We start from the raw sequence: 24,269 nt of genomic DNA on the forward strand, positions 1-24,269 counted from the left end.
CCTTAGTAACACCCCACCAGAGCAGACCTCATTGATAGACCACAGTGCAAACCTCAGTATTAGATCCCAAGTGCAGACTTCAGGTACAGACCCCCAGTAAAGACCTCAGTAACATACCCTCAGATCTGCCCTCAATAACATACCCCAAGTGCATACCTCAATGATAGTCCCCCCGTACTGATCCTTGTAACAAACCCACAGTGTAGACTTTAGTACCAATTCCCCAGTCCAAACATCAGTGACAGACCCCACAGTTCAGATTTCAGTAATGCATCCTCAGTGCTAGACTCCTCAGCTTTGTACACTTCTAGCCCACTTGTAAAAAGTGCTACAGATCTAATACACCCAGCTCCATGATTGCATCCCAGCCTTTCCTCTGTACTATTATACTAACAAAGTCTGGGGCTGTGTGTCCTCTAAATGGGCAGAGGAAGAAGGAGTATGGGATGTGACTGCGGCACTGTGTGCATGAGACCTGTGGCTAGGAAGTAAAGCTTTTGCTATAAAGAAGGCAATTCCCAAACACGTGTATGACCAACTTTTTCAGAGAGAGTGTTTTTACATTAGCCTACAGTTTTCCTATGTCACTGTCTATAATATTCTCCAAAATGTCTTCTGTTTAGATTTACCTAGCCAGGTGTATAAAGATCTGCACTTGTTAAAAGATAGTGGTTATTTGATAGCCAAGAAGATATGGTGTGATGTTTACTGTGTTTCATAGAATGTAGATCGGTGAAGAATAATACAATAGGCTGATGTGTTCTGTGTATGAATGTAACACGTGTTTTTATACCATCTTGACTATATAGCAGTGCTGTTCATTGGAAAGTCAAATCTCCATAAATTTACAATCATTTCCCATGCAATTTTCACTATATTGATGCCCTGTATTGACCTATGATTCAGCACCACCTGTTTCATCTACAAATTAGAATACAGATTAAACTGCATGTGTGTTTCTCCAGCGCATTTGTGGGCTGCACAGTTTACCCTACTACAAAAGCGATACCTCTTTTACTTAATTATTAATCAGCTACAAATGTGCCAACATAGCTCCAGTTATTGAAATCCATCATGACAGCATTGTAATTTAGTGCACTAGTAAAATTACAGCGTTTGTAATCCTGGAAATAAAATAAAACCTTAAAATGTTTAATTGTAGAGTCATGCTTGTCTTTTTTTTAAATAAATGTTAATTGTATTCAGCCATGCATCTGTTTTTGCAGGAATTCAGCAACACAGAGAATATGAACTTATCTTGAGACCCATATATTACAGTTGATGAGTACAATGTTTATGTGCCAAAATCAATTCTTCACTACCCAAGTGCAGCTACTGTTAAACCAAGCAAGCCTGCCAAACATTATGATGTGGAACTTTTTTTTTTTATTTAAAGTTAAGTTTAAAGTATACCTATATTTGTCTAATAAAAAATTGCAAGGAGGCACAATTTTTTTTATGCAGAAAGTAAGGATGATGTCCCTGCAATAAATAGTGCTTGCCTGTTTGTTCTCAAACATTTTTTAAAAAGTGCAATAAGCTGTTACATAACCTCCCAGCATCGCACACTGCAGCTTAGTGGGAGTTGTGTAATTCCAGCCTGGTCAATCAAGATGGCAGAAAATACAAAACCTGGAGGAAAACTAGATGAAGATGGCATCACACTGAATAGAGTGAGTACAGGAGGGTGATAATTAAAAACTGTAATCAGGCAGGTAAACTAATTTTATTGCACAAGGGACATCACCTGTCTATGCAATCAAAAATCTGCCTTATTACAATGTTTTATTCTTAACATTTAGTTCCGCTTTATAATAGTGCCTATGTTCAATAAATAAAAGATAAAACTTCTTTCTTTATATATCCAGTTATATCTAGCAATGAAAGTTTTTTCCCACACTCCATTTTCTTTCCCTTTACAGGTAAAAGTAAAAAATTGTTCCTGAAAAAAAAATAGTTTTTCTGTAAAAATATAATTTTGTTAGATTTTTAACTTGAACAGGAAAACTATTTTCTTATTTCAAACTTTTTCACTGGAGACATGTTTCTAAAGTTCCCCCTGACACCCCCAGCAATAGTGGCCAAAAGTTTAGTAGCTGCCATTAACTTGAAAAAACAAGTCTAACAATCATGCTTTCATTTTTTAACATTTTCAACGTTTTGTAAATTACAAACTAAATTTGCAAAAATAAAAAAATATTTACCAAACATATGAATTTTACAAAATTATTTGCAAATATAAATTTCATATTTTTTTCATCCACAGCAGTTATAGGTAATTGTCTCTCAGCCTACAATGTACATGTGCATTTTGTTTTAAACAATAAACAAGGGAAAAGCTGAGGTTCTTTCATTACTACATAAAAAATTGTAATCCATGTTGATACTATATAAATAATACCAGGCAGAGCTTTAACAATGAATACAGCTGGTATTTCAACATTCAACTTACAAACTTGGTTGACTACAGCTATGGTATTTGCTGTCAGTGGTAAACCCAATGAATATGCCAAAGCACAGATACTAGGCAATAAATGATTATTTTAAAACTATTGTTAACAGGGTTTGCTATTCTTGGGTAAAATATGCTAACCTCAGTAGGAGTAAACATCAAGGAAACAGCCTAGGGCCAAATTGCCATCACACATCAACTGTAATTGGTCTTTTGAGATCAGTTGATTGCATCTTAATAACTTTTTTTGTTAATCTAGTAAAGAAGTAAAGCCAGATCCCTTAATAAAGTGAGCGATCACTCTTCAAGGAGTTATTTATTTAGCTAAGTGAGTGCAGTGAAAAGTCATGTTACAAAAAATACTGAATCTCACGCAAAAAATGTGAAAAAAAAACATAATTTCTGTTTGTACATGGCTTAATGACTGAAGTCAGCAGAACTTAATCTCATTCTGTTATCCTAAGCAGTACCAATGCAGAACCAGCACTGAACTTCCCAAAACCCTGAATATCATTGAAACAAATTGAAGTGGTTTGAATTCTTTTATTAGCGGGCATTTGAAAGCAGTGTGGTTTCTTTGTGGTTTTTCAGAAGCTCTATGCAGCATATCAGGTCAGTCTGCCGCTGAAACTCTTCCATAGACATGAAAGGGAATACATTCCAACTGCATTAGCAAGCATTTGTAAGCAAATACAAAGTGGTAAAAAGTGGTCTGAAGGACAGCTGGAGCATTTTAGAAGCACTCCTATCTACATACTAAATTTAGGCACATGGGATTGGTTAGTTGTGCAGTTGACAACCACCCACCTAAACTTGCTCCCAAGCTAAGTAAATTATCTCTTACAAGGTTGCAATTCACAGGCTAAACTCCTCAACCCACTCTATACAAAATATGTCTATTATTCAAAGCTAGGAAAGAAGGGATCATCTCTTTATTTTGAACCCATGGGCATTAGCCATCCAAAGACAATTGACTGTGATCAGTGATTGGAATATTAATTGACTGCATCTGAATTCCTTTAGACTTGATGTGCATTCCATTGGCAACACTATCACCACCAGTGTCAGTTTTTATGTTTGTGATCTTCTTGTTCCATAACTGGTCCGGCATTTACCAAAATTGTCAGCAGTTTGTAACAATTTTGTGAAATGTAATGGTGTTTTAGTCCTGCTAATACTATTTCTACTACCAATACCATTTAACTACTCTTTTACAGGTAAAAGAGTAATTCCAGTGTAATTGACTAGTGCCCCTTCCACTGAACATTTCTTTATAGATGGTGTTTGGCAGCATCAATAAAGTAAAATCTGTTATGAGTTTTTGTTTTGTTGTCACAATGGTCTTGAATTCAAATCCTGAAAAGAATTACACAACCTGTGTGTTTTCTAGTTATGACTTTTAAAAAGAAAAATTATATGGGTCTATGAAAAGTAAAACATTTTTTTGTTTTCTATTTGACTGGAATTTACCAAACTTTCATTGCAGCTTAGTTAACCTAATAAAAAAATCATGCTAATCACAAGTAAGAGAAAGAAAAAAAAACAAAAACAAAACTAAAAAAGCATGACTTTGCTTGCATATGATTGGATGTTTGAGGTCAGCAGCTTTACTTCATTCTCTAAGCGTCCTTGCAGAGTGAAAGTTCATTTTGCCAAGTGTCCATCCCAAACTTCTTTAGTAAATGAACTACAATCTGTTGTGGATAGGTTTAGAGTTGAGTACTACTGCATGGATTTTGATGCTTAAAAACTCAAATCACACAGATCACTACAGTTGACCTAAGAAAAAAAAAACATCACTTTTGGATAGACAGACCATTTATGTCAAATTAAAATGCAGCAGATTGAGAATTTAATTTGATGATTTGATATGATTACAACTCATTTTACTGATGTCTTTAAGACAGTCATAAGCCTTCTCGGTTTCCCCCTAATAATAAGATAATAAAATAAATATGTATTTTAGGAAGGTGCTAAGTAAAATTAGGTATAATTATCCATTGTGGTAGTCTGAATGTTAACAAGTAGGCACAGAGATTTCTACCCTGAATACTTTTAAAAAACAATAAGAAGCAATTCTATAACTTTTTCATGTGCTTCTCATAATTACCTTTGATATATTGTGGCAAGTAACACAAAAGAAATTAAAATACCTTTACAGTTGCTAAATGTAATATCTTCCTAATGTACATTTTAATTAAACGCATAAAAACTTTTGCACTGAAGGTACATCTTAATAAAAATAGCACAGATGCTAGGACAAGAGAAGAAGATCTGGACTTGGAGCACAGCTTGCCCTTTGTACTTTTATTGCATTAGATTTAATTTGACCTTTGCATTGCCTTAATCTGGTAATTAATTGTATTACAAACTGTAGCTTTTTAACAAAGCATAAAAATAATGCTCCTCAGCTCAAAAATGTCTCGCCTAAAGTAAAAAGAAGCATAGGATTTTTAGGGAAATCTCCTTGAAATAATTAATTTTGTTAAAGGGTCTTAACAGATTAGACACCAAACATTCAAATATATTGGCTGCATAATAAATAGGGCAGATTCACTAGATGTGTAGATACATGTGTTGTCCAGCACAAGTATTTCTTTGCTTTTTTACCCTGTGAATTCCTAGTGCTTACAGATAGGTGTATGACTGTAGGAATACTCCTTTGATGCCCTTGGGGCATTCCAGCACAGAATACCCTTCCATTACTGTACATATATAGCCAAAGCAAATAAATTGACATCAACAAACCATTCCTTCAGATGCTTCATAAGTCATTATGCTCATCACATACTGACCATCTGACACATTTCAGGCAAATTGATTGTCGCAGATTGCTGATCTCAGAACCTAAAATGAAAGTATTATAAAGCTTACTGAATTTTTCCCACAAGGGCCACCATTGAGGGGGACAGGGGATACTTCTGTACTGGCCCCTGCTAAAAGAGCTTCACTTTTGCAATAGAACCTTTACATGGGGAAAAGGGCCCAGGAAGTTTACCTGGTACAAGCCCCAAAACTTTTTGATGGAAGTCATGTTGCCCACTAACATATAAAAAGCATCCTAAATTCTGGTATTGAACAGAAGCATAATAAAGCAAATTAGGATCCATACTGATACAAAGTATTGTACAAAAAGCTACAAATGATGACTTTGAATAATAAAACAAATAGCAAAAATTACACAGTGAAATATATGTTTAAATAATACATAGATATAAACGATATCGAATAAAATCAAAAGTCTACAATCCCACTTGTGATTAAAACCTGTGGGGGACTTTTAAAATAGTATAGAATGCATATTTTTATCTCATTTGGGAAACATATTTTCTCTACACCATAAAACCATAAAACCTCTGATGTCTCCCTGATGTATTTGTAAAAAAAGTGTTTAAAGGCATTACACCAATCACAGTAATGTTCCACAATCTCAACTCCTAAGGGGCAAGTCGTACATTCAAGGCATCTCTGAAAACATAGTGTACATCAAATAATTTAAACCTTTTTAATATTACAGTTTATATAGTGCATAAATCACACATAACCAATAAAACAATATTTTGTAAGTACTACTGGTGCTTGATCACATTTGGCTGCACTTGTTCTGTAATGTTTAAGATGTTTTAGCAATCATTAAAGTTGGCTTCTCAGTTCTAATGAGTGTCAGGAATAGTGATACTGTTTGGATATGGGCCAACTTTGCATTTCATTGAGTTCGGTTCAAACCTATTGTCAAGGTAACTAACTATTGTCTGGCGGTTGTTACAACAACAGACAGTTTTCACATGAGCAATTTGTAACCTAGATATAAAATAGTCTAATATTGTTAATCAGCATATAATATCCTGGCCATGTGTCTCACTACAAGCTGTAAATAAAGTAATAGTGATGTAGTAGTAAATAGTAATAGTGATACATGTAACAAAGTAGGATTAACAATGCATTAAATCATGCAAGATGGTTTATAGAGTGCTGCATCCTTGTTAATGTGAGGCAGTGATGAGGTGCCAAGTCAGTCTAATGTCAACACAAAGTAGAAGGAAGCACAGGATGGGGGAGAGAGAAGAGTGCACAGACCCAACCTGAATGATTGCTGCACCATTGTTACCGCATTGTTCCACATTTCCTGCATCTACTGGGGTTTGTAAGGATTTGTTTTAAATCCTATGTAACAGTTGCTGAATATATATATATATATATATATATATATATATGTATTTAAATATCCAGTGCCTGGTCGCAATTTTATCCAAATATTTTTCTTTACAGGGGACATTCATCCTCTATGTTTGTCCTGGTGACCATTGAAAGATATTGTTTCAGATAGTAATCAAATAGAGATATTTTATCTTTTGTTCAGATTCACATACACATCAAATACACATAAAAAATAAATTCCCCTGAAGAAGCCAATAGGCGCATTGTTTCCTCTTTCTCCATTATTGTTATATATTTAGGATTGAATATTCATCTAGAGAATTTATGTAAAGTTATTGGTCAGAAGCACCCCACTGATTTATGACCGTACTTGTAACTTATATCATATCTTGATCTTTGTTTTTTTGGTATTTGTAACGAAATACAAAATGTATTGCCATTTAAACACTCCATCTGTCTCTCAGTTTGTCTATATATTTTAGTGTAACCCAATTTCATATGAGTAGGGTGTGGCAATAACATGATTGTAAGCTAAGTGAGAATAGTCTGTACCCTTATCCTTTTACTTTCACAGTAGGCTTACAATGAAGACAGTTGTCCTATGATAACCGCATGTGTATTGATATCATTCAATCAATAATTCAGTGAAACTGATTGACTTGAATACAACTCACAAGCCAAAAGCACTGTATTTGATCAATTCAGAGGCCAGATTGTAATGCTGATCATTTCATTAATACCATAAAATCATTGACATTGACCAGTATAGTAGGGCTCAGCCAAGCTAGCAACCAAACTATGACATGGCCTAGACCAGCATTTTTCAACCAGGTTTCTGTGGAACCCTAAGGTTCATCAAGAGGTTGCTAAGTGTTCCTTGAACAACTTTTTACTCTCAGGTCAGTTAAACAGCCAAACCAGTCAAGCCCTTCCATGACGAGCCTAACATGGCTCAATAAAAAATAGCACTTCTGACTCAAAGAACATACGTCAGAAAGTCCAAAGAAGATGTACGCTGATGACTTTTCAATTGTGCATCAAAAACATCATCTTCAGTGATAAATCTGCCTTAGAATCACAAATACTTTACAAAGATTTTACTGAAAGACAGCTTGATTTTTATTGGATGTGCTTAAAATGCCCTCCATATGTGCTGAACTGTTTGATATTTAAATTGATGATAAATAATTTGTGATTGTGTATATCTATATTGTATCACCTGTCATGTTTTAAAAGAAGCATTACCCTCACTTTGGAAGATTTACTCCAACTATGTGTTGCATATTTGAAAAAGGAGATCTTTCCAACACAGAAACTAATACTGTATACAGTTTTAAACCTTCCCACTAATTGTAAAGATCTCCAGTTTTCAGCTATCTATATTGCTACAAATTTAATTCTCATGCTCTGGTCTGTGGGAGGAGTTAGGTAGATCCAGCATAGCATGGCTGTAAGACCCACTTTACATTAATTGACATAACTGCTGTGTATGATATCTGTTTGCAAACTAGGATACACATAAGAGACGTACCTGAGCTACCTTACATTCTTCTTAGGGCTTGTTCAGACCTGAGGTAAAACCAGTTAGTTTTGAGCGGTAAAAAAGGACAAGCATTTGCAAATGTTAGCATTTGCACCTAAAGTTGATTTCAGATGCCTAGCTCTACAGAGTAGGCTTTCTGGAATTGTAAATGATGCATTTTTTTTTACTGTGGGTCTGAACAAGCCCGTACTCCTCATTTAGAAATTTAGAATAATTCAACAGAGAAACTCAGTCCTACTCACTCTGGAAAATCACATAATTCACATATCAAGAGCAATACAACCATTTACACAACACTAGCAGAATTTTTCATTTCATCTAGCTGAAACTGGCTCTGTGGAAATGATAATATTAATTTTATTATTACACAGTATTTATATAGCGCCATCATATTATGCAGCGCTGTACAAAGTCCATAGTCATGTCACTAACTTTCCCTCAAAGGGGCTCATAATCTAATGTCCCTATCATAGTCATATGTCATTAATACAGTCTAAAATCAATTTTGTGGGGTAGCCAAATAACCTAACTGCATGTTTTTGGGATGTGGGAGGAAACCAGAGTACCTGGAGGAAACCCGCGCAGACAAAGGGAGAACCTGCAGACTTCAAGCAGATAGTGTCCTGGCCAAGATTCGAACCTGGGACCTAGTGCTGCAAAGGTCTAGTGAGAGTGCTAACCACTAAGCCACTGTGCTTCCACTTGATATAACAGCAATAATGGACACCTCCCAAAGCCAAGGGGGCTTTTGTTAAGAGAGCCAGGGGGACTCGTAGTAGACTGATCATCTGTGACACATTGGGCATTATTTATTAAATCGGGCTGGGTGATCCAGGTTTGCTTCAGCTTTACTCATGTGGAAGTGTATCTTGACCGTCCTTAGAGAAATTTGATAAATTAGGCCTATAGAGAGGGTAAAAATTAATTTATTTTAGTTTTCCACCAAGCACCAGAACAACATAGGATAGAAAGCATTTGGTCTTGACATATTTGGGTTGGGTTGTTACTTGCAACCCTGGGATTGCCCTTTCATTATTTTTATCAGTAAAGTATAAAACAATGGATTCAACACTGCATAACTATATTTATATTTTTTACTACTTTACAAATAGGTGTTGATAATACATGGAATAGCAAAAGGACTCTAGAGGATTCCATGGATGATCACTCATTACAATCTGGCACAGGGTGCCTCCTCTTCTGTCTTTCAAATTATTATACCAACCCCAATACCTACATAGGAGAATGGTTTAATACACAAACATGCAGATAGGGACTGAGGGGAAATATTTATAGCTCTGGATGTTTAAATTTGTTTGAAATTGTAAATGTTATCTTACAGTCTGTCCTATCCTCCACTATAAGAAAAAAAGCATTTTGGTTCACATAAAAACCTAAGCTAACCTATCTAAAAATACAAATATATGAATGTTTGCAAAGTGGCAAACTTTTTCCATTTATTACAATGTAGAGCTGTCTGTGGCATGTTATGATTTCCCTAGGTTTGTAATCTGCAGTAAGGCTTCTGGAGGAGGTTAAGGATTAACTAGGGCATGGATTTTATATCAATTTGGAAGAAAACCGATTAGTTGGGGCAAGTGGTTTTTATCTGCTGAGAAATTGTATGTATGTATGAAAACCTCTCATTTTGTTCCATTAAAGGGCTCCAAAGCCACAATATAGACAGCTCACCCACAGTTGGTTAAAAAGGTATGGCAGAGGCATGCATGTCAAAAATATTGTTGTCTGAGAAAGGGATGATTTCCATTTAAACAGACAGCACAGTTATAAATGAAAGGTTGGAATGATAGCTTGCTCGGTATGAATTTTACAGATTGTGCTTAACGGGGCCTTAAATTGCATCCGTTTACTGCTCAAGAGACATTTTCAGAATGAATTGAATCCAATAAAATTTTTATGGAAAAAAAGTGTAGCTGCCTAGAGCCTTCTTATTCAAACATTGGGTGGCAGAAAATTAATGAATAAGAAAAGCATTCAGATGTCATCATTTTAATACGGCCTTGTGATAAACAGGAATATTTTTTCTCCTGCCATCTTATATGGCTGTGTCAGAGCTTGTGGAAGCCAAAAGGCGTCATTTAATATTTCAGCAGGGTAAATTTGAAATACGGATTTCATTAAAGTGGACCTGGCAGAAGAACAGTGTGTAATGTTTATGTTTATTTAAAGAGACGTGTGACTTTTCCATGTATTTTAACACATCACTGTGATCTCCAAGCAATGCCCATAATTTGTACATGTGGTAGTTATACCACGGATTGGGTTGGGTCAGCCTTAACTTAACACTTCAAAGAATTTTAAAGGGAACACCTACTAACATAGGAGGTCAATGAAGAAAACACCTTACATTGGTGGTCAGTGGAAGGAATTTCCCTTTACAGATCGCTAAATAAAACTTTACTGTCATGCTACACACTCTGCCACGTGGCGCAGGCCACAAAACTATGACATGAGAGATCAATCAGCCAAAGCTCCTAGGAAGTTCTGGAGGAACCCTGGTTGAAAATAACTGGGTTAGGTAGTTCTGCTTTGTTTTATATTTTTATTGGAAAACAAAAAATATACAATTTCAGTCTTGCTTATATACCTTGACCTCGAAAAGGTGTTTGCTATGGTCATTTGCGTATCATGTCCAACAGACAGTCCAAGTATTACCCATATATATTATTTAGTACCCTAATACCTAAACTATTGAAATGATAATCAACCTTCATTCATCCCAAATGTTTTGATAATAGTTTTAAAGATCAATGTAAAATATATACCTGTCAAGACTTTACTGTGATCCTGTTGGCAAGATTTCACTTCCAATTCCTCTGACAGCAGGACAAAAAATACAATCATGAAGTTATTTCTTAAGGACATGTATATATTAAAATATATTTTTGGCAACTGGCAACCTTAGGCATCATCAGCATTCTCCATCCGGTGGAAAACCCTATAACAAAACGAGACTGAGTTTTTTTTATGTGCAAATCCTAATCATTTACTGTGGTTTGAGGATTGTATTTCTTTAAATGCAAACATATTTCAGGTACATTTTGCTTTCATTTGAGATCAGTTTGAGATGTCTCTAGTTACATCTGACATTTAGAGGTAGATTTGAACTGCAGCTTATTTCCTAATGACCTTTAGGTATCAGAGGTGTGTTTGTGGGATGGCATTTCTTTACTAATGTTCTGATTATTATTAGTGATTTATTATTAAGTTTTATGTTGAAGTGTTCTTATTTTTGAAGTGCATAGTATTCCAGCATTATATTACCTGTTGTTAAAGATATACTCTTCTCATGTGACTTGCAGTGGCTCTGGCATCAAGTGAACAGAACCCCCTCATCATCATAGTGATAGTGTCTGTGGCTGGATTCATTGTGCTGCTCTCCATGGTGGTGGGACTCATGATATGGAGAAGGTAAGACTACCTAACCTATAACAAAAGATACACAGGGTAACTACCACATTTGCATAAAATATTACTGCATTAGCAGATTACAAATTAATTTTAATTCAGTACGTAATGATACAATATGTAAAAAGCTAAAATCAGATTAAAAACACATATTAACATATCTTTGTATTCATTGTTACATCCTGACATGTTTTTTGCAAACCACTGTATAGTAGAGTTTTGACTGCAGTGACCATGGTGAAAATGAGAGGGTGAAAGATGAGAGAAAGAAGGGATTATTAGCCCACTGATTCATCTAGTCAAAATTTGGTGGAGGGTAAAGGTACCTGCAGGAACCTGTAGGTGATACTATTCTTGTATACCTGTAGGCGATACTATTCTCTAGCAAAATCTGGTATCCTATCCTGCCGAACAGGATTTGTCAAAACTGGTTCTAAATACACAATCTTTCCCTAGCAAAACATTATAGACTATATTATTAAAACAGGGAATCTGTTTCTGAAGACAAACAGCTGCTCCCGTGTTCTCATTTTAGATTATTAACTCAATGGTGATGATGGGTGTATGTTTCTTTAAATATTTAATTAAAATTAAAATAGCATTTTATACATATTGTAAAATATATAACATCGGTTTACAAAACCTGTAAAGAATAAATACAATTGGCACAAAACCGTTGCCATTACATAACATCACATCACTCTTCTTTTACAGGCAGTGCGGCTACAGCAAGGCAAGTCAGGATGGGGATGAAGAATTGTACTTCCATTGTGAGTATACTCATTGGTATTGGTATAACTTCAACATAAATAGAATTATAAGCAAAAAAAAAGTCCTTGACTTTTACAGACTTACGTATGGTCTTCATACCGAGTGCATTTGTTTACTTTTACATTTTTAAAATTTATATATATATATTACATACTGTATATGTCTGTCAAACAAATGCAAATATTAAAGTTTGTTACACACTTAACATGAGGACACAGCACCATACTAGATCATTTAAGAGCATGAGTTCAATCATAACTAAGTAAATACTTAAACCTATAAATAGGAAGGGGGGAGTAATACACATAGACTGAATGTATGTGATTTTTTTTATTCATTTTAAATACATGTTATAAAAAAAAACACCATGTATGTATTTATTATTGTTAATTTTATTGGCATATCTATTGATTATTGCTGTTAATGTTAGTAGTGTCAGCTACATTTGTGCTGTAGGTTTGTACTTGAGTCAGGTAAAAATTGGTACCTCAATTTATGTTCAAATCAGGTATATTCTAGTTTATATTCTAGCATATATGGTATATATCATTTGTCAGGCAGTTCTAATTCTATATCAGAAAGACAACCAAATAGATCAAAACAACTTTTTTTAGATCTCATGTGAGCCCATGGTGTACATAAAATCTGTTTTTGGCAGTTTGCAGTCATGTCTAGATATACCATAGAAGTAGCCGTGGGTATAGGCCCAGGTTAAAGGGTGGGTCTTTTATTGTATACTTGTTAGCTACACATTTATTATCATGATTGGAAAAATTACAGCTGTCTATATTTATAGACTTACACAATATTATTATATTATAAGCCAGACTAGAATCAATGAAACAAGCAAAGTTCTATGTAAAAGAAGCAAATAAAGCAGAAGGGGGTTGTTTTGTGCACCTACCAGCTCCAGCAATGGCCATGGTTGTGGTAATTTGCATAATTGTTCTCAGATTGCTAAAGCACTCTGTATCATAAAAAATTGTCAGGGTTTTTTCCCCTTTAAAATACCATTTTCACCTCTTCTTAGTGCAATTCGGTGCTGCTTTTCTCTATCAGCTTTCACAGACACTTCTTTTCTACACACATATGCTCCTAATTCAGCTTCACATCATTGCTCCAGGTTCACTGATAATAAAGGTGGACCTTGCAGTCCATCATCCACCATCTTCTTGCAGTCTTCCCTAGGAATGCAAACACCAGGGTAAAGATGCAGTAGCATATATAAAAGGGAGAAATTACCCCCAAAACAAAAAGTTGTTTATTTTATTAAAAGCTGTATATTTCAGACAATAGGTCTTACATTACTAAATGTATTTTCTCTCCAGCACCTGAAATTTAAATTATTTTTCTGTGAAATTTGTATTCATCTGTGCTATATCCTAAAAGTGTATAAAGGTGAATCCAGGTGAAAGTTTAGAAGAAGGGACAGATATCTAAAATTTCCAGGGAAAATTGCATTAGCAATCTTTGAAATTCTGTTTATCTACTTGTCGGATTTCTGGGGAAGTCTTGTAGATGCAGACAAGATTTTAATTAAAGTACAGCGCCATTGTGTACAAATTATTACATTCTGACTTTTTTAATTTCAAGTATTTTTATAATTGGCACATTATCACATTTAGTGTTCAATAGTTTTAGAATCTACATATAAATTGTGGTATAATATAAATTCAAGATCATCATCACTGCAGTTGGCTTTAGTACAGACCACTTGGCCTAATTACATTGCCTACAAAACGTATCCTGGCATTTGATCTTTGAAATTGATGACTAGCCATGCTGTGCGGTGACTAAAGTTGTTCACTTAAAAAAGTTAAACATGCAAAAAAATGTTGTTGAAAATGAAAGAGGATTAAAAAATTAGACATTTACTGTTCTTCAAAATATCACAGTAACAATTACCCACAACTATTTTTTTTTTTATTTTACACACAAATGTTAGAGGTCACGTGAATTTGACAGCATGTTCAATAAAAATATCACGGGGCTAGTGCGTTATTGCACTCTATTTAAAAAAAAACAGGGTATCTGACATTCCCTCAAACAATTCCTTGTGGTAATCAATCACTGCCATTGAAGCACATGGACTTGGAAGATTTCCAGGAGGGAATGTTTGAGGGAAATTTTGATCCCTTGTTTTATCCATTTTGCAAACATTTCAATCATATTCAAATATTTTTCACCCATCTGGCAACTTTCAGGCTTAACCTGAACTCCAATCAAAAAGCTAAATTCAGTATGCAGCAGCTTTACCTGTCCAAGAATTTGCAATTTTACGAGACAGTCCAGTGTTACTTAAAAGAGAAAAGCCAGACTGGTGACCTGATTTTACAAATATATACAGAATTAGTTTCACATGTCAAAAGATCTGTATTTCCCTCCACTGGTTTACTGTTTGATGAACAACCCAACCAAGCATTTGAGCCAGGTTGGTTACTTAACTTTTGTTACAATTAGTATGTAAGTCAGACTTTTCACCTCTCCTCTCCAGTCTTTGAATTAACCCTGAAACAGCAGCAATACATTAATGAACTTTTCACTTTTCTTTCTCTGCCCTCTTCACTTGCTAGCATGTTTTTATTGTCTGCTAATGCTGTTTCTATTTCCCCTAGTCTGAATTCTACTGTCTTGGGGGTTACATGAGGGTAATTCCAGCATGTTTATACTTCTATTTAACAGGATTTTAGTCAAACACTATTTTCTAAAAAAATTTCTTTAAAAAACAACCATAAAATCTGTCTATTTTTTTAAATGGTTATGGGTATGGTTATTCAAATAGGATAATCATGTACATTTCAAGGTTTAATGAAAGTTTTTATTTAAATATCATTAAAACCAATGTCTCAAGCAGACTTTTTCTAATACAATGCCACAATTCCAGTATATTCTTGTTTTACTTAAATACTGGTAAAGCAGGGCTACACTAAATATTTTTTACTTTACATAAAAGGGTAGAAAACCCTTTTGTATAAGGTAATTTTTGTATGTGCAACAACCTTTTTTTTAAAAAATAAAAAGGGTGGAGCACCGTCCCTTTCTGTCTTGAATGCTGCAGTGATCAAGATAGAATGGAGCGCAGAGCCTCCCGGGATACCTACCTCACGTATGATTTGGAGGCTCTGGCTGCTCCTTCTGCACATGCCTGATTTCAGTGGGAGCAAAAAAATGTGGATCTCACAGTGAGAGTGGCACTTTCCCCCGATCTATATCACCCGATTTCACGCATGCAGAGTGCGACATCGGGTGACATGCGAAGAATAAGACTGAAAACGATGGTGGAACCCAGCACTGATTCCCTGTTTAAAAAATAGAGCCCACTGTTTTATAAATGGGTTAAAATCCATTTTAGTCTTTAAAGCACCTTTCACTCAACGAGGCTGAAAATTAAACTAGTTATGGAACAAAAGGCAAAAGTATAACTAGAGGGCAGATCTAACTAATAGCATACAAAAAAAAATGTTAAGTACAACACAAATAACAAAATAAATAAAATGCCATGGCAGCACAAGAAAACCAATAAATACAAAACACTAACAAATTAATACAGTGATAATACAGCAGCCACAGATACCTTTTCCAGTCTGCCATTCAAGAAAAATAAACCAAGTCGATCATAGAGTGTATAAGACACTGTGTGTTGTTAGAATTCTACGTGGTTTGCTGACAATGTCAGCTTTCCTCTCCGCTTGGCATAAGGCTTTGTCTTTGTGGGACATCTCTGGGTTATCAAGATGCAATCATTTCACAGACAGGCCTTGTCAAAGTTGGTCCAGATGTGAGAAAGGATAACTTGATTTGATTTTTTTGGCGGATGTCATGTCATTTTGCTATCTTCTGCTCCCTGAAGCATTACACTGGCAGTCCTTGCCTGACTCAGTATGCACACCGCTTTTTTCTCCTCTTTGTATTGCCTGTGAATTCAAATGCAATGCAATATTTAATGTATAAGAGCTGTTCTTACTAATAGGAAAGTGGTAAAAAGGTAATAATTATGTTGTAATAAAAAAAAATTACCTGTCATTAAAGCCAAACATAAGGCAGATAGCAAAGCATACCAATGTTAGTGTAATATAACTGTGTACCTGTACCTGTGCATGCCTATACATACACCCTATAGTTTCCAAATACATATAAGTGGTCTGACCAATGCAAAGAAAATTGTTAAAAAACTTGAATAATGAAATTAAAAGACTAGTACAACCCAATAGTATTTCCTAATGCATAGTCATCCCAAGTTCACCCAAAGGACACAGTCATTACAGGTGCCAATTATTCTTCAATTTGTCATTTTTTTACATGATGACAAGTCCCACAGATGAAGGAATTTAAAGTATATAAAACTAGTGTTGGTGTTCGAGTTCAGGTTGTCCTTATATTCGACCCGAATATGGCTGTTCGAATTCGGATAGACCCGACTCGAAAAACATGGGATTCGACGGTGCAAATTCGTGTGTAAAAAATGTGTTAAAAAAAGAGGCTTTAATGTTAAAGTAATTTATTGAATGTGTGTGATTTGTGCAACTAATTTTTATTTTTTTACATGTTATCCCACAATGACAGAATGATTCCCACCACTGTACAGCCCTGAAAATCCTCCTGTCAGTGTAGGATCCCCGGGCACTATAGGTTAAATGAGGACAAGTCTCCCCATTCATCACCTCTAGTGCTCTGTGATTGGCCGAGGAAAAGTAAACCCTGATGACAGCTTAATCGTCATGAGGATTTTCTTTTCCCCAGCCAATCACAGAGGACTAGAGTTGAATGAATGGGAAGACTTGTCCCCATTTAGCCTCCAGTGCCCGGGATCTTCTCAATGAATGCGGCTGTATTCTTGGATAGAGAAACTCTATCCAAGAACACATACAACTAGTAAAGGGCTGCAAGAGCAATCGGGGAGCAGAGCTGTCAGCTCAGCTCCACTGATTGCTCTTGCAGTTCTACACAGTCTCGAAAATAACCCAAATTTTCCAGACTTTAATGTTGTTCAAATTCAACGTTCAATCACCTGAACAAAATCTCCCTATTCGATTGACTAGCTGTCAATTCGAATAGTGAGATATTCCACCAACACTATATAAAACCCAATTCTAAAATATCAAACAAACTGGAGCCAGAGAATCACATAACAACTAACAATTTCAGAAGTACATGTCTTTGTTTTTTTATTAAAGGTTTCTTTTAAGACTTCAGAAAAGGTAGCTTAAAAATAAGGGTAAATAGGAATTATAAAACGCAAACTTGTTAATAAAAGAAAAAAAATGTAAAAAGGACTGATGAAAATGCATGACATTTGATAAGACCGGAATCATAAACCTGTATTTTGTTTACTGCAGCAAGTTGTGGAATGTTGCTAAATTACAAGTAGATAAAATTCCTTCATCCTTATCAATATGGTTTTGTTTTTTAGCAGTCTTTCCCCCGTACACAGACTTACGAAGAGATAGCATACACAATACACAACATTAACATTCACTTCTCATCACAGCTCCGTTAATCACTAGCTGTTAGTGTATGTCTATAGCTGGGTGATAGACAAGGGACACGCATTTGTTTCACTTAATTGTGGGTTTCGGATGAATGAGCCGATCTAAAATGAGTTTCACCTGAAAGTGTGGAGCTGGTCATGCGGAGCAAACTATAATCAGGGCGATATTTTTGCTATCACACAGGATAAATTGTGTATGGAAACCAGACAGTGATTGCTACAGAGTACATATTATTTTGCAATCGTTATACTGTGACCTGTTTTTGTAAGCACGGGCTAATTTTAAGTAGGAACAATTTGGGGCAGCTGACCTTTAAATTTAGTGCTGAATGTACCCTTGAATCGGCTATATAGTGTTGTGCTGCATCTTTAACCCCTCATATAGTTACAGTATGTGTTTAAAGCGGATGGTTTTGTATGAGATCATTCACCTATTCATTGCCAGAAAATGCATTTGCTGGGGGTTTGAATATTTCAAATAATTTGGACATAATTGAAGTGATTCTTTCCAAGGTATCTGTTTTTTTAGCAGCCAGAATCTTGTAAAACACTGTCCCCACCCCTGTTTGCTATACTTAATGTTTTTGATGAAAATGGCCAAGAGCCTGAAAATAGGAGAGAGATATGTGTATGGCCAACATGACTATGTGGGAAGGCTGAGATAAGCAAAATGGGGTTAAAGAGACAGAGGTATGGAAGGTCAAAGAGAGGGCAAGGCGGAGGTAGGTAGGTAAGATAAACAAAAGAGAATAAGGTATGGAAGTAAGTGGGGAGTGAGGAGGAGGTCAGAGGTCTAGATAGCAGCGAAGAAGATTACCACCCTCCCTCCCTGCTGTTGAGGTAAGGGGTGGTTTGGGCAGTTTGAGGTCCTCAAGGGCAGTGTGTGGAGGAGATGATGAAGTGTATGGAGAGCCAACTATGGTATAGATCTCCGAAGGGGGGCAGTTGGTCAACAAATGGATCGTAATTTGTTGGGATTGTATGTGAAATTGATAAAGTTCTCGAGGCAGTGTGCTTGTGCCTCATAGCACTGGAAGCGTAGCTCCCTGGTTTAATTGGTGGTGAAGTTAATGTCTTTGAGAACCTGTAACCGGACTGGTATATGCTGGATTTTAGTATGTTGTAATGTTGCAATGTTGTACGGTTAATTTAATACTAATATGTGGAGATGTTGAATAATTTGTTTTAAAAGGCCAAGAGGCCATTTGCACCAGACTCGCAGATGTCTTTATTGTGTGAAGGTTTAAGGGGGGTTGGGAGAGGTTATGCCAGTAAACAACTCTGACCTGTCACAGTCATGAATAGATTTGTTGGATTGTCTGCTGCCATGAGATTTGCATGCTTGTGCACTCAAAATGTAAAAAATGCTATGTCAGTTGTAAATGTACACAAATTAGGTACACCCTATTAATCGGGTTTACCTTCCAACCCCTTTCTGCCAGATGGACTTGCTATATTGAATATGTAAATGCTAAAGTAAATGTGAGTCTCCTACATAAATAAGACTGTTATACTTTTCATTCAAAAATGAAATACCAAAATTGAGGTTGATTTACTAAAGCTTAGGCTGTTCATTTAGAAAAGTAAAATATTCTTTTACAAGAGTAATTTACTTAGCCTACAAATATGGCAATAATTAAAGAATAACAAATACAAACATATTAAACATATAGGATTTGCTTATTTATGAGTGGATAGTTCAAGGCATCAGAACTTTAATTCATTCAAGTCACCTCATTAAAAAAAATTAAGGGAACTTTTTCTTATAGAGTGATAACTCACTTTGCCAAGTGAGCAAGCTATACTCCTTTAGTACATTACCCTTAATGTACTCCATGGTACCTCTTGTATACTGACCAAACGTCAGTCCTAAACTTTAGGTAAACAATATAAACTCTAATTAACTTAATCCTTTTTCCTGTTTTTTGCTTTTTTAAACCGTTGGTATGCAGAAATATTTTTATGCATTTTGTATGCTTAATGTTTCCATTAATTAATATTTAATTATCAAGAGGTTTAAGAAAGGCTTGTTTGAAGTGACTGTATTTACAACCAGACATGGTTTAGAACCAGACATGTCTCCAATAAAAGTTAACCCCCCCCCCATCTAACTCCAACCAATTCTTATTTTTTTTAAGAAAATAAAACTAAATGTACTATTTATTGTTCCAATTTGTGCCCACAATAACCAGTCACCCCATTGCCGCATGTGGTCTTCAAAACCTGAAATGTACTATATAGTATACAGCAACGAGGGCACCTGAGGAAAGACCTTCCCACTCCACAGAGAATGTAATGAATGACTAAAGGGGGCACTATCAGAGCATGAACTGTATAACATAATTTCCTAATTATTGTTGTAACTGCTAGTTGTACTAAGTCCATACTTGGCACATGCATAGTTTATTTAATAATTCAATGCAACAAACAACTCTTTCTATACTCAGTATAAATATGAATTATGATTGCTTACTATGGGGTACATAATAAATAATACAAAATCAAAAAGTGCACAGTACTTGTGTCGACTTGAAACAGCTAAAACAAATAAATACATTTTGAATACAAGATGCAAATTACCACACACAAATTTCTAAATAAAAAAAACACTGTTCATTTAGAATTATTGAGGGTTTTTTTTTTTTTTTTTAAATTATAAAAAATTTTCGTTTTCTCCCTTGCATTCGTCAGTTGTTTTCAGACCTTGGTGAAAATATTTCTGCTCTGTTTGACATAATTATAGTATATACTATTTCAAGAAATAGAAAACATTTTTGTAAACATATGTTTTTTTAAAACTAAAAAGGCAGATGTAACCTATTTTGGTTTTAAATATCAAGGTTTCCAACTCTTTTTTCCTGGGCATCTGCCCCCTCTAAACCATATTACCTCCAAGGTGAAAGTCACCCAATAATATCTATTTGTATGTAAATTTTTAAGGACTTTTTGCTGAATAAATTTCATTTCATATTTATGATCTCTGGATATTTAATATAACTATTCAAATGTATTTTTCCAGTGGGAGGAAGCTAAAATTATTTTCAAGAATTATAGAATTTAGGGCCCACTTTTAACACTAGTTATTTTCATAGTAATGCTTTTATTTTACTGAAGTCAAGCAAATAGAAGAACATTTAGAAGAAAAAAAGGTTGATGAGTCGCAGGACAAAAAGCAATTCAACAAAGGAAAACTTTTTCAAACTTTTAAAACTGAGAAAAACAAAACAAATCTTTTATGCAACCATAGTTACACCAATCTCTTGCAGTTATCTTCTTTCCTGAATCTACCACAGCAATTATTTTGTTTTTCTTCTGGATGCTTTAACTGTATATATCAGTATTTACAAGTCACCCAATTCATTTCAGATTCCAAAAACAAAGCCAATCTTTTTTTCTCCATCTATATCACCATATTTAGATTTTACCTTTCATGAATTTACATGCATGACTGTGGTAGCTCCAGTGTCCCTATCCTCAAAAATTGCCACAGCCAACCCTATAAACCCCCAACAGTGTTAATTACTGTGCATGCGTATGATCAGCAATTTTTATCCATTAATGCTCGAGATAAGGGCATGTGCAGAAGGAGCAGCCAAGAGCCTCCCGGGATGCGTGTCAAAGGTAACTTAGGAGGCGTTGCTCCCCATTCTGTCTTGTAAAACTGCAGATCCGTGAAGGGACTCTCAATGAAAACCAACTACCAAGTCAAATTATATTGATAGTTTTTGGCCCCCAGGCATACCCCCTCCTTACTCAGGTTTCAATATCACCTATTCGCAAGTCACTGCCATTTTCAACCCCCATGGATATCATACCAAACATGAATCCTTTACCACATTCCATCATCCATGAGAACATTGCCTCCCCAGGAGCCCAACCACCAAGCTTCCCTGCACAGAACCCCCAAGCTACACCCATGATAGACAAGAGGCAAACAGGAAACTTACTCCACTGTCCGCCACCTTGTGATGCCTTCCGGTACAGCATTTTTTGACTGCCACCAAAAACTCAGCCCACCACTATAACACCACCATCATCTTTCTACCCTTCCCTTATACCTTAACCCTTAATCAACTAGTTCCCATTAGCACCTAATCATGTAGTCCCTCTGCCTATCCTACTTCCATCCTTTGCTCCTGGTCTACATTTATGCCTATTCGAAAATTCCATCATCATACCTGAATGTGCACCTTCTGTTGTTTTTATTTAGAAACTGTTTGCTAATACAGTACATGAATATATGTAAATGTTTAGGAACTTTTTTTTCTAATGAACATTTCATTGATGTTTTTCAGTAAAAATTTAACACAACCACTGCAATCAATAAACCTACAGCCTTTCTTGCGCAATTTGGATTTATTTGTTAAGCTTTAAAGACAGTAAAAATAAAACACAGTATGTGCAAAGGTTGCTTAATAACACAGAATAGAAATTACAGACTTCAAACATTTCATGACTTTTTATTTTAGCATTGTGAATATTTTTCAGTCTACCTTTTGGAACACCTTTGATGCAGTAATATATTAGGGTTTACTTGCAAACATGGCATGTTTGAAATCTAACCATATTTTATCTAGTTCTGGAACTTTGAAGGTCATTTTAAACCCTAATCTTTTGCTTAAAAAAAAATAGGTAATGTTTTGGGGGTATAATTCGGTTCACAATTTGGTCTTGTCATAGGAAAATGGTTTAGCATTATGGTGTCAGAGTCTATTTTATTCTAAATGACTAAAAGTTTACTAAAGTTTAATAAATTTTAAGTTTATGTATTGTTTGTAAATAGCAAAAGACTGAAATAAATTTTGAATGGAATAATAAATTGCCAACTAATAATTTTTTTTTTTTTGAGAATATTTTGTTTAGTTTTGGAAACTGTGTAACTGTCAGACCACGTTTAGGGTAATTTTTACACCAATATTATAGAACAAATATTTTCTCTGTATCAAGAGAAAAGGGACTGGTGCAGAGAAAATATTAGGTATGATCGAAATTGTAAGCACATGTACTGTACACATCCATAAAATTTCCTGGATTATAATCCCATTATATTAAGATGCATAATTTAATGACATCATTTAATCACACTTTTGTACATATCAGAAAACAACAAATTCAAACCTGCAAATTCTGTCTATAGTAATCAGTATAGTAATCCAAATCTGTAAATTTTTGTGATAGTTTAGAGTTCTCTAAAATCTTATGCTGAGTTCTTTTATAGGGTAACTCAATATTCATGCATTTTTTTTTTTGCAGTCAAAATACCAACACGAAGAACTTACATAGATCCAGACACATGTGAGGACCCCATGCAAGCTGTTCATCTATTTGCAAAAGAATTGGATAACTCCAGCATAAAAATAGAAAGAATTCTTGGTACAGGTATGTTCAAATTTGTTGAAAACACTAAATACATGATTAGCTATAATCTGATCAAGTGAATCAAAGATGTGTTTTGGTAATACTGTTATTATTTGATGTTTCATGCTTAAGTACATGTGTTGTTATCAGGGAGAGAAAATAACTACAGGATATTAAGTAAAACATACATAGTGGCACATTCTTAGCTCTATACACACATGTAATTTTCAATGATCTTTCGTGATCGTTTACAATGATGAAGATTGGCAGATGAGTGGTGTACAAACAGCGCCCATTTTGTTCTATGGAGAGGGGAGAATGCGCCAATGGCACCCCCCTCTGCTCAGACATGTAAAACACTTTCTCTCCATCGGTTGTCCCCAATGACAGAATCTGTTTACAGAATTTTACCACAATGGTAAACTCCCTAAACTAAAGACTGTATAATAGTTAAGTTTACTATACTATATTGGAAGGTGTGATATTTTGATTGATGATTTACTGTTCTTTTAAAATATATTCAAGTGCCATTAAATGTCCAGTAAAAGGACAAATTTATAACTAATGCTATGTTTTTGCTTAGTTTACTGTGGAATGGAAATAGGGACTTTGATCTCAGTGGAAAGCTTCAGATACATTTGATATGTGAGCTCAGTATGTATTGTTGAGTTTGTCTTATGTCCCAGTGCAGCTAAATGCAATCATACACATTCCAGTGCCTCCATTACTCCATACTGGTCACACAAAGAGAATGACTGCTAAAGAAGGTGTGAAGCACCGAAAAGCTAAGTATAAAAGCTAAGAGACCCGGAGTCTACATTAGAAAGGGCTCTTTTAGAAATCCAGTTGCTTTGCACAGCAAAATAAAGACCAGTACCTATTCCATCTCAACTCTACTCCTAGTTATAATGTGCAGTGGAGCAGAATTAGTATAGAACAGACATTAGTTGCTAAAGCGACCATGAGCTTGTAGAAAACCAGTTCCATTAATTTAATGGCGTGGAGTTCTGCTGTTAATTTAACAGTATTAGAAGACAAAGGGTTAAACGATAACTACAGTGTGTTCAGCA

At 35.2% G+C, this 24,269-nt stretch overlaps 1 protein-coding gene across 1 annotated transcript in view; it reads left to right on the plus strand.

Moving 5' to 3' along the window:
- The window catches only part of EPHA10 (EPH receptor A10), a 349,554-nt gene that overhangs the window by 278,515 nt on the left and 46,770 nt on the right, over positions 1-24,269 (plus strand). Inside the window, exons 8-10 of the mRNA XM_072419571.1 lie at positions 11,477-11,585; positions 12,297-12,352; positions 23,095-23,220. Coding sequence (XP_072275672.1) covers positions 11,477-11,585; positions 12,297-12,352; positions 23,095-23,220 — 291 coding nt within the window. The remainder of the gene's footprint in view (positions 1-11,476; positions 11,586-12,296; positions 12,353-23,094; positions 23,221-24,269) is intronic.

Source organism: Pyxicephalus adspersus, chromosome 1, assembly GCF_032062135.1.
Source record: "Pyxicephalus adspersus chromosome 1, UCB_Pads_2.0, whole genome shotgun sequence".
Lineage (NCBI taxonomy): Eukaryota > Metazoa > Chordata > Amphibia > Anura > Pyxicephalidae > Pyxicephalus > Pyxicephalus adspersus.